This window comes from Sceloporus undulatus, unplaced genomic scaffold, assembly GCF_019175285.1.
Source record: "Sceloporus undulatus isolate JIND9_A2432 ecotype Alabama unplaced genomic scaffold, SceUnd_v1.1 scaffold_18, whole genome shotgun sequence".
Lineage (NCBI taxonomy): Eukaryota > Metazoa > Chordata > Lepidosauria > Squamata > Phrynosomatidae > Sceloporus > Sceloporus undulatus.
Genome location: NW_024802940.1, coordinates 57,994 through 70,063, shown reverse-complemented (window position 1 = coordinate 70,063; position 12,070 = coordinate 57,994). Strand labels below are relative to the sequence as shown.

Genomic DNA, 12,070 nt, shown 5'->3' with positions numbered 1-12,070 from the left:
CGGTTCCCTGCCCTCAGGCTTACAATCTAAAAAGACATGACACAGAAGGAGAAGGGAGTGGTGGAGGGAAAGGGTAAGAGGTCCAGCAGTTCCTCTCAACCTCCGAGGTCTGGACCAAGGCAGATGGACTGGAGGGAGGGCAAGGCTTCATAATGGATGGTTAATCATTATCCAGAGAAAATACATAATCACAAGTAGGATAATACATATACAGTACATAGGAATACAGGAAATGGATCGATAAACAGCCAACAACAGAACATCAGATAGTAAGCGATCTGATGGAAGATGGAAGCCAATGGCTTCTGGAGGACCACAAATTCCCTACCCATAAGATACAGGATTTCAGCCAATGTCTTTTAATTCAAGATATATACCGGATATACTTGATTATATGTCGACCTCATATATAAGTCAAGGGCAGGTTTTGGGGCCAAAATTATGCATTTTGATATGACCCATGCATAAGTCGAGGGTAAAACTTAGGGGCATGTAATAAAGGATGTAAAAGATGAAACAAAGGAAAAAATTGCCGAAGAACCTAACAAAATTCCCGCAGGCATAACTATTTGTGCCAAAGGATGGCTGGATGAGAGAGTAAAGGTGGACCAGTGCTTCTAGAGCATATATATATATATATATATAGATAGATAGATAGAATTGAAATACAGTACTTACATTGACCCATGGATAAGTCAACTCAGGTTTTTTGGGTCAATTTTTTAACCTAAATTTCTAGACTTATACATGAGTATATATGGTGCACTTCATAAATTATAGTGTGTTCAGTGTAATTAATCAAAATTTGACAATGCAGCTGCCATTCTATTTCAATATCTGAAGAGGATGTAGAGAAAACGATTGATGCAACTTACTTGTTGCAGCTGTAAGTGTCGGCTTTTAGTTGTTTCCATAGAGACAGCTTGATAATAGCTTTGTAGCATCCAGCATTAATTATCCAGCACTGGAACTGCTGCAACGTCCTCAAAACAGTCTCCATAACAACACCTTGGTGTTTGATATGATCATTAAATTTGTTGATAAAATAGAAGTATGTGCCCTGATATTTAAAAATAAATGATCAGTAGAAATCTTTTTCACAAGAGGGTGATCATAGTTCAGAGAGTTTGAGTGCAGAAAAAATGTGCAAAAATGTACAAAATTATAATTATAACATTTATTCTTCTTTTAAAAGACTTTCAGTAGATTAATTCAACACAGTTATCTAAAGAGAATGCTCAGGAAGACATCTAGGTGTTGGAAGCTGGGCTGTAATATGCTATAGGCAAAGGTAGAAGCATGTTAGGTGGCTATGTTTCGTCATCCCAAGTAACAGTAGTGATCACTACTTTATACAGCACTACCAGTTTGTAAAAAAGGCTTGTAAAATATGGTAAGCTGCCTAGGGGTCAAGGAAAAGAAGGAAATTACAGTACTGAGTTATAAGAGCCTTGCAGAGGAAGAAATTGGCAAAGCCACCTCTGAGTATTCTTAGCCTAAGAAAACCCTATTAGGTTCATGAGATCACTATAAGTCAACTTGAATGCTTGTGCATGTACACACATATATGTTATATGGACCTTATCTCTGTCTTATTGAATTTTGTTAGCTGCCCTGAATCCTGGGGCTGTGCAAAGGATAGGACACAAACATACAAAACACTAAGAATAAGAGTAATACATGTAACCAATAGCAACAGTGAAGTTATAATATTCCTCTCCTTCTCTCCCAATATACAGTGATAACTACTTCTCACTGACTTCATGTGCAAGACTATGCAGGCTTCCTCAACCTGGTGACTTTTGTATGCGTTGAGAATAAAATGTCCAGAGGTTTAATTTAACTCATCTGGAGGGCATCAGGTTGAGGAAGACTGAAAGATCCAGGCTGAGGGGCATGAATGAAAAAAAATGCCTTCATGACCAATGCCCAGCCAGTCATAATTGCTGCTGTTGTTGCATGCCTCCAGGTAATTTCTGACCCTAAGGTAACCTATCATGGGATTTTCTTGGCAAGATTTGTTCAAAGTGGGTTGTCATTGCCTTCATCTGAGACTGAGTGTGACTTGTTCAAAATTATCCAGTGGGTTTCCATGACCAAGCAGGGATTCGAACCCTATTTTTCCAAAGTCTTAATCCAACACTCAAACCACTATAGCATGCTGGCTCTGCCAACCATAATGATTTCAATTTATACAAGCTAATTATAAATTCTGACTCCCTGTGCTTCTTTGTTCCTGCCGTCTAGTTTCATTTTTACATCCCTGGCAAGAATGAGAAAGAATTCCAGGATCTATCAAATCTAAATGTCTCACTGAAAATTATGTTCCACAAAATAGATTCCACCCCCACTTTGGCACTCCAGTGTTTTTATTTAGTCTCTTGCTCTTGAACTTCCCAAACTTTCTTGAAGTTGAACAATGATTCATAGACATATCTGTGAATGAATAGAAAGAATAACAAATACTGGTCTGGGAATAATTTCCATTGCAAATTTGCAAGTGCAGATTCCAGATGTCTACTGAACTAAGCACGGAAGAATATGCTAGTTAAGAATATTTTAAAATTGTATATACATTTGTCTTCAAAGAAAATGCTGTTATATTTCACCAATTCAATAGGCTAAACTTCATTTCAAGTGTTTTTCAAGTGTTATGCTTGCTTCCAAATCTTACTTCAAAATCTGTTATTCTGTCTAATTGCAAATTAAATTGGGCATGGGTTAGGGGAGAAGTGCTGTGAAGACAACAGGCTAGAACTAGGGAAGGGTAGTAGGTCAGCCTTATGCTCTCTCTCTTTCTGGTCTTCCTCCTGTTAGGGGCTACTTTGGTTGCCATGCCAATAACCCAATAGATATTAAGGTGCTGGTTGGAAAGGGAAAAATTACTATCAGACAATCTGATATGACTAGCATTACTCAAAGTTCTAGTGGATGAAAGTGGTGGGATTCATTTGTCTTGGCTGTGTCCATTTTGATCCCTGATACACCGATGTGCCCTCGCTGTCATGGGGGTGGCTATCAAAGATACCATTAAAAACAATATTAAGATTCAACTAGAACTTAGAAAAGTTTTTCCCCCTGTCAACTCTGAGAACACTCCCGCCAGAATTATAGTAAAACAGTGACTTTTCCAAGCACATATATAACACACAACACAACTTTTTATTTTATTTTATCACCTTTTTCCTTGTCCAAATTTTGTCAGTTGCCTTCTCACCCAACATGCACCTGAATACCAGCTGGGTTTCAAATGTGTATTTTCCTCTTATTCTGAAGAAAATTTACAGTGTAAGAACTCGGATACAAAAAACTGAGCACCTTTCCACAAGAGCATTATTCTTTAGAGCAGTCCTCTCCCCCTAATCCCCTCTATATGTTTAAGATTACAGCTTCCACCATCCTCCACCAGCATGGCTGTTTGCCATAGAGAATACCAAGTGGGGAATGGCTGTCTGAGAAGGACTGACCCAACTGACTTTCATTTGAGGATTGGACTATTCCAGGGGAGTAAATATCATATTCCCATCTAGGGTATACATCAGAGGTGGGGAAACTTTTACCAACCTGATATTTTGGTCTACAACTCTTGAACAGTTCTTTATCATTGATCCTGCTCTCCAGAGTTTCTTGAAGTTGAAATCCAAAACAATTGGTGAGCCAAATATTCCCTACCCTGGTACACAGTATGCAAAGGGATCTTGTAGCACCTTTAACTGAAAGAAAGAAGCTGATAGCATGAGCTTTTGTAGACTTGAACCTACTTCCTCAGAAACGTGCATCTGGGAAAGTAGGTTGAAGTCTATGAAAGCTCATGCTATGAGCTTCTTTCTTTCATTTAGTCTCAAAGGTGCTACATTACCCTTCTGCATACTGATTTTCCAGACTAACACTTTGAATTCTACCACCCTGGTGCACAGTGACTTCTAGACTGCTAAGGTACCTCTCTCAATATGATTGAATACTATACTTCTCATAATATAGTTATGCAGCTTCTGTAACAACAGTTAATCTGTTTTAATGAGAAAATTAAAATGTTGAAGAACCACTGTTTTCCTTCTTTCTTTCTTTTATAATAAAAATAAGACTTCAGTTTCCATTACATCAGCTAAGAAACAGCAAGAATGCTTTAAAAAGTGTTAGAGTCGGGACTTTAGCTGGATGGGGTATATGGCATAGAGTCAGCAAAACACTCTTGCATATGCCTTAGCAATTTATTATTATTATTATTATTATTATTATTATTATTATTATTATTATTGTTATTATTATTATTATTATTATTATTATTATTATTATTATGTCATCCCAGTGGAGCCATGAGCAGGGAAATGAAATTAGAATGGAAAAATTAGCATAACTAAATATTCCCAAATGATTCAAAGTATTTCTTTCCCCCCCAAAGTATTTCTAAAGACATCGGAGGCTTTAATAGAAAACATCCTATTTTTGTTGCTGCAGTAAAACAAAAATCAAAGCATTATTGATTTTCTTGTGCTATTTCCAGTGTTGATGCCATGCTGAATGACTACAGTTCAATGGCAGATAAGAATAATTTCTTGTGTCATAATTATTGACAGTAGTGAGGAACGTGTTGGCAGGTCTATTTTCTTGTCAATATTTCAGTCAGATTGTGGCTCAGGTTGTGCTATGGTTGACTGCAGCCACCCCTTTACTGGCCAGATTGGGGCCACGGCAACCTCACACTGCAGCTGTGATCCGGCTTCTGGAGGGCGCAAAAAGGAGCCACAAAAAGCGGCTCTTTTTTGCGACCTCCAAGGGGTGCCATAGCCATGGTGGCACGGCTTTATGATGCCCCTTCGGTGCTGCATCATGTAGATGCAGCGCTGGAGTCGCACCATGATGGTGCACACTGTGTGGACTGGTATGTGCCAAAGTGGCGCCCTGGGGGTCGATCCAGTGTGCGCCCTGACTCCACCCACAGGCCCATAGTGAACATGTCTGATAGACTTAACATAGGTGATGCAGGAGAAGCAAAAATTGGGGTCTATAGCACATACAAAAATAATTGTCTTATGGTGGAATGTATGGGATAGATATGTATGTTGCATAACTTGCCCCTGCTGTGAGTCAGGGGAAATCTAGGAATGGCATGGGATGTGGTGGGAATGATGAGGCTGCTGCAGGTGAGATTAATCATGTAGTCCTGTTGTACAAGTCATGGTGTTTTCCTCATATGAAGATCTCTTTGGTGCAAGGCCCCATTGGTTTTTCATCTGGTTTCTTTTGTTAAGAGGTCTCAGGGAGGAAGAGGCCTCATAGGAGTTCCTTGCATTTAGAGAGAGGGATCCAAGCAGAAGATACACACACACTGTGTCAACTGCAAAGGGTGCATAATGTATATTAATTGCTTCTTAAATGGGAGCTTGATTTCTTTTCTTTTCCTATTGTCACTTTTTCAGTGCCAGATGGTGCATAATATACATATGCATAATTTACTCAGGAGTGCAAATATGGAGAGAGGGGAAATAAGGGCATTGCCAAATAAGAATTCTTCCCCCTCTCATGAAAGTTTCCTTCACTCTCCAAATTTCTAGCATTGCAGAAATTATTCACACCTAGAACTCTGATACTTGCTTTCTTCCCTTGGGATCTGTAGATGCTTAATTGCTAGATGCTGCTCTGAAGTTTTAAGTTTTACTTGCAATACTAGAAATTTCAGAACTGAAAGAAAATTTCATTTTTGATATTTTGAGAACACAATTCTTATTTTGGGAGGCATTCCTCTATTTTGCTCCCCTCCCTTAACTACACCCATGACTGTTGTGTGCATGAACACACAATATCCTTACATAATGCTAGAGGGACGTACAGGGTAGCACCCCACCCCAAAAGTAGTCCATCTTCTCTAGCCTTCTCCTCCCAGCCCCAGTTGCTGGCTCCTGATGGTTATGCAACAGAAAGGCACTGGTCCTGTCTTCAGGGTGCTTTTGTTCAGTCTCATCAATCTATGTTTTGTCGCATCTGTCCATCCTTTTCTCTTTTCAAGATGGCATGACCACTGAAACTTGTTTTTAAATGTACATGGCCATGGGTGTTAATTAAGAGGACAACCTGTCAGTGTCATCTAGCTGTGATGGCCAGACGGATTCCAATATAATTTCCCACTGATCTCATTTGCTGGGGGGTCAAAGAAAACAGTTGCATTCAGGTTCTCTTAGTGGTTTCTTGAGGCACCCTGTGGGAAACAGATGATGTAGTTGATGGAACTTGAATCTTGTCCAGCAGTGTTTTTTGGTGATGTGCCTCTAGATCAGGGGTAGGCAACCTGCGGCCCGTTGGCCAGATGCGGCCCAGCGAGGCCTTGGGACCAGCCCCAGCCTGGTCCTGCCGCCGATTGCCGCCGGGGCCTTTGGCCTCTCGCGCACAGGGGCAAGGGGGGCAATTGTCTATAGATGCTTCAGAAACATGCATTTATATTAACATTTTTTAAAAAATCAGCAAATTTTTTTGCGTGTCCTCCACTTTTTTTTTAAAAAAAAATGTCCACCATTTGAAAATGTTGTCCTACATTTGTCCCGGTTTATTTATTTAAAATTTTTTAAAATTATTTAATTATTTATTTTTTGGCATCGGGCCCCCAGTTGTCTGAGGGACAGCAACCTGGCCCCCGGCTCAAAAAGATTGCCTACCCCTGCTCTAGATGGATTAATCCAGCCTTATAGAACTTGCCATTCTTCAGATGTGTTGGATTACCTTCCAAAAACCATTGGTTTGTATCATAAATCAGTTAAACCTGGAAGCGTGCATTTAAAAAGTGTCCATCTTTCCTCATTGTCCCTCCCTCAGCAGCTTTGTAGAAAGATTTAGATTCTTGTGAACAGACATGGATGAAATTGATGCAACCAACTGCCATTCTTGTTGCTTTTATAGGTTATCACAGCTGGCCTATCCCCACTTTTCTTTGAGATTACAATGAATGTACCAACAGCCTGTTGGTAAGTATCTCACACACAAAAAATTACTTGTTGTGCATTTCCTTTGTTTTCTTATTTCTGAAACATTATACCACAATTGTTGAGTTGCCTAGCAATTGGGGCCAGCCCAAGATGTTTTGCTGCCTGGGACAAAGCAGAATATGCCAACCCAGTCAACCCCTAGTTAAAGGGCACATAGTACTAGAGGCTAACCAAAAGATGGGTTGGCCCCAAAGGCAGAAAATCTCATCCCATCACCAACGTCAAGGTTTGTTGTAGACTTTAAAGCATCTATTTGGGGGATAGGGTACAACAGTTTGGAGAGTTCTTTCAAGTCTGGAATAAAACCCAGAATGGATTCACTGGACCCCATCAGCTGGCATATCTTTGATGAGCTGCCAGATGGAGGAACAAGGAGGGAGGAAGGCAGGAGTGGAATAAGGTGGCAGACATGTGGGCTAGGGGGGCCAAGTGGTGGCTGGGTGCCCCAGAGGAAAGAAGGCGGGTTGTCTCACATGTTTACATGGGACTGGGGAACAAGACTTGTTTATGCTTTTTCTCTGTGAGATTTTGTTGCTCTGTTTCTTGAGATGACATATCTGCTTGGGTGTGTGTTCATGTGTGTGTGTGCCTGCTTGCCTGTTCTGCTTTCTCAGAATACGATGAGCCTATGCAACTTCCAAAGCTACTTTCTCAGCAGCATAACAAATATTTTATATCTTTGGCTGCTATTGTGAATACTTTTCTCTGACCTAATAATAACTATTATTTTGTTTTTCTGTTTTCTGTTGCGTTACTTATTTTCAAAATCATAATTCCCGGGTGACTTGTGTTAGTGGTGGTCATGATGTGGAGAAAGTGGAAGGAGAGAACTTTACCACTGTTTTTTGTAGTAATGCAACTCAGAGTCTTCCAATGAAATGGATAGTGATAGTAGAGTCACAACATAAGTATCTCTTTACCCAATACAATTTTTAGGAATTTACTCCCATAAGATGTGATCATGGCCTAGATGACTTTACAAGGGGCATAGGTAAATTCAAAGAGAAGGATTTCAGTGGATGCTAGTTTGTCACCTTACTCTTTGGCTTACCAGAGCCATCTGCTTACCCACTGCAGGAAACAAGATGCTTTACCAGATGGACCTTTTGGGTTGATATCAGGGCTTAGGTTCAGATGGAGCATTAGCAGTAGGAACTGAAGTTTGTGGAAGCTTCTTAATAGCCATCTGATGAAAGGGAGGTGAGGGGTTTTGTTGTTGTTGTTGTTGCTGCTGCTGTTGTTTAGATCTATGTAAGTAAACTGAAAGTTATTGTTGCGGCAGTTTGTTATTATGCCTGTTTATTCAGAAGTCTCAATGAAGTTCAACAAAACTTCTTCCCAAGAAAGTGCACCAGAGTTGCTTCTCATTGGTTGTGTCTCCATCACCCTTCAGCATAAAGCAAAAGGGTGTACATATTTCTGGGCTATCATCTCCTTATTTTGGACTTATAATAAATACTGATGTAATTATCAAATGGTTATACTCTGCCATGGTTATACAACAATCTGCCTTTTCAGGAACAATGAAACTTCATGATTTATAAACAGGCCAGGGAAGCTAAGAATATGAGTGAGCATAATGCTATTAAAATCTAGGCAGCTTTGCATACTTGCCATGTTGGTGTGAGATGGGGGCGGAAAGCTGTCTTAATAATAAATGGTACAAAACTTTGTTTTATTTATAATGTTTATAATGTAATAGCTTTGCTATTTCTTAAACTAAGTCTTGGGACAAAAATGCAAGGTCATAACATTTAATTGTTGTGGGGGATGTGGAACTGAGCCAGCATTTTGCTGGTTCTTCTTGAATGTGACATTAGAAAGGACTGGAAGACATGGCATGCCCTCTCTCAAGATATACGAACTGTAGGTTGATTTATTTATTAACAAAAGGTGGTGCCACTAAACTCAAGCTACTTCTGGATTCCTTTGTTCAGGCCGTGTCACTCACAGTGCAGGGTTGCAGGAAGTGTCATTACTAGAATGATGATGTGTGAATGATGACAGGAGCTCAGGATGTGCCTTTGGAGAGTACTTGGCTACCATTGTTGGATACACCAGCCTGACATATTGTTATATAAAGGGATAATAGGAAATCTGACCAATCCATTGTGAAGGCTCTTTCCTGAGCCTTTGGTGAGCTTCTTCCATAAAAACTTCTATTCTTTGCACAATTTATTTTGACTAAAAATTAAGATGCCAAGTAGCTCCAGTTTTGACCACAGAGGAAAAATTACCAAAAGCAACATCATGGGAACTGACAAGAATACTGAGCCAAAGCCAGAGTGACATGGGCCATAAAGTGTTCTTTCAGGCATTATAGACTAAACATTCAAGGAGAGGGAACACACTACCCCACCCATTCCTCACGTGTTTCCATCTTTCTCACTTTGAAAGCAGTTTTCTGGAGATCTGCATAAGCAGAGGATCTCCACGTGATCTACAGCCCTGGAAAATCAGGTCTTGTCCATTCTGAATGATACAGTCAGCAGCAAGTAGAATGCTGAGGTACAGGACTCTTCCTTTAGAAGTAGTAGAAAAAACATCTCTGGTCACCTGGTATAATTTAAGGTAAACAGTAACACTTCCCCCTGTCCTCCCAAAACAATGAGTTACAACAAATAAAGGTTACTCATTGCGTTCCCTCCATGCACAGAGGCACTTTTAACATGGATTGTGTTACATTGTGAAAGAAAGTATGCCTTGCCCAAAATTATCTCCAAAAGTAATGCATCAGAAGTCATATTATTTCTTGTAGCACATAATGTCCATGCTCTGGGACTTTTACAGGACTGTGAGAGCAAGGGGAACTTCTGGGGAAAAGAACATAAACTTTTTGATGGTTCCCTATAGGGACCAAAACATTCAACTCTTAAGCTCATTCCTAAACTGGATTCTTATTTCTAAAATTATTAGATCTATTGACTGTTAGAAAGACCACCTTTTCCCAAAGTCTATGGGATTTCAAAAGTTTTCACGGCCAGCAACCATAATTTTTTGTGGGTTTTTCAGGCTATGAGGTTGTGTTCTAGAAGTTTTTTTCTTGACGTTTTGCCAGCAGCTGTGGCTGACATCTTCAGAAGATGCCAACCATAGCAACTGGTGAAACATCAGGAAAAAAAAAAAACTCTTCTAGAACATGGCCTGAAAAAAACACAAAAAACTATCTATGGGATTTGTTTGGCAGGGGGAGAAAATAAGTGACCTTGTATACTCCAGGTGCTTTGTTTACAACTTCCAATGATCAAGAAAATTGAGAATTGTAGCTCAAAGCACCAGATTTCCCTTATGGTTCTCCTGTTCTGTAGAGCTCTGATAGGGTTGTCATCAGGAAGGACAGGAAGAAAACTGGAAATTAATACTTATGGCTCCAATACTTGGAATGTATTTCAAAACTCTCTCCAGCTGCCATGAATGAGAGATACATGCCACAAGATCATAGGCTGCTGAAGTGCTTCTTTGCTCCTTTCATTGATGGTGTTTTGCAGGTGACCTCAAGATATCTTTGACACAGGTGCCCTGAACTTTCAGGAACTGAGATGCTATTATAATCTCCACAAATTACCCAGATTTGTCTTTTTGTTACTTAATGATAAGGAAATACTTCTGTATGAAAATTGCTGGCTAGATTTAAGTGAATTGTTGCTAATAAAACTTCCCCTATGTTTTCTTCACAGCCTATTGCTTGGTGGATTTGCAGAAGTCTTGCTGCTCTACATTGAAAGGACTGGCACATGAATGTGAGGGCTGAGTAGGGGTGATGATGAAGAAGAAAATAGCTAAATAAATTCCATCTGAAGCAATGGAGAAAAAACAAAAATAAATGTAAGCAAAAATAGTAGCTACAGTGATGGTGTGCAGGCAGGCAATTTGGGTACTGTGCAGTCCTACACATATCTACTCAGAAGTAAGTCCCATTGTACTCAGTGAGATTTACTCCCAGATAAAGGTGTATAGGACTGCAGTCTTAATGCCACGTGCTTCATTCTTCTGCACCTTATAGTGCTTTGAATTGCAAGATGAAGGTTCATTAGTGGTTATGTCAGCTGTACTACCACTGTAGAAGCTCAACTGGGCTGAAATCTCTCCTTCTTTAAAATCATTTATGCATTCCTTGCTATATGTAATATGCCTGTTCTGCTCTGTCACTCTCATTCAAGATACAATTGTCGCTCTTTACCAGGAAATGGAATATATTACTATATTCTCCCTTATAGAACAGAGTGAGCAAAATCTTTGTGCCACTGACAAATTACAGGGGTGGCAGTACAGTGCGCCCTTGCAATCTGTGGGAGATCTGTTCTGGCCCCACCCCAGATAGCAAAAAATACGGACCTTAAGTCCTGTTCTCTTCAGTGGATGCACACACGCTCATTGAAAAAGCTGGGGCCTGCCGTTCATGAAAGCTCAAACCATGGATGGCAAGCCTGCAGTTGGCGGGGTGCACTGTATTTCTTTTTAGCCTACTGCACACATTACTGGTATGTTTATTCCTTCTCTTGTTACTTCAGCAAAGTGGGTTAAAGGTAAGACGTTAGCTGAGGAATTCTGGGAGTTGTAGTGTGGTCCTCTTGTGAATTCCTTGCTCTGCAATCCTAGAAATTTAAGTTTCTTGAAATTTCTGTTACAGTAGTAAAAAAGTAAATTTTCCCAGCTTTGGCATCTGATCCAAGCTATTAAACAGTTGAAGGTACCACAAGGTTTTAAAAACAGGGTTATTTTATCCTATTATGAATGTTCTATTTTTCCATCATTCTTCACCATTGGCCAAGCTATGGGGCTGATGGGAATTGAAATCCAGAAAGATTTGGAGAGTAAAAAATGTGTGAGCTCTGGTGAAGAGAGAGAAACAATTGACGTGCTACAGTCACCTTTGATGTCATGACCATTTGATGATTGCATTGTTAAGTTTAAAGTTATATCTAATTGTAAGGAACTCCTGTCTATCTTTAGCACAAGCACATGGAGAAATGACACTGAGGAGCCTCTCTATGACAGCACAAGCAATATTATTATTTCGCACATACCTTGGAAAAAAGTCCCAATTCTGTAGGGCTGAGTTGCAGATTGCTCTCCAGGGAGCTAAATATCCT

General features: G+C 39.9%; 1 protein-coding gene across 9 annotated transcripts in view; it reads left to right on the top strand.

The window, feature by feature from the left end:
- Positions 1 to 11,539, top strand: part of LOC121917429 (transmembrane protein 241-like) — a 47,538-nt gene extending 35,999 nt beyond the window's left edge. For all 9 annotated transcript variants that reach the window (XM_042443386.1, XM_042443385.1, XM_042443384.1 and 6 more), the window contains 2 exons: positions 6,892 to 6,956; positions 10,655 to 11,539. In XM_042443386.1, the coding sequence (XP_042299320.1) occupies positions 6,892 to 6,956; positions 10,655 to 10,715 (126 nt within the window). In that variant the 3' untranslated portion in view covers positions 10,716 to 11,539. The remainder of the gene's footprint in view (positions 1 to 6,891; positions 6,957 to 10,654) is intronic.
- Positions 11,540 to 12,070: the final 531 nt, after the last annotated feature.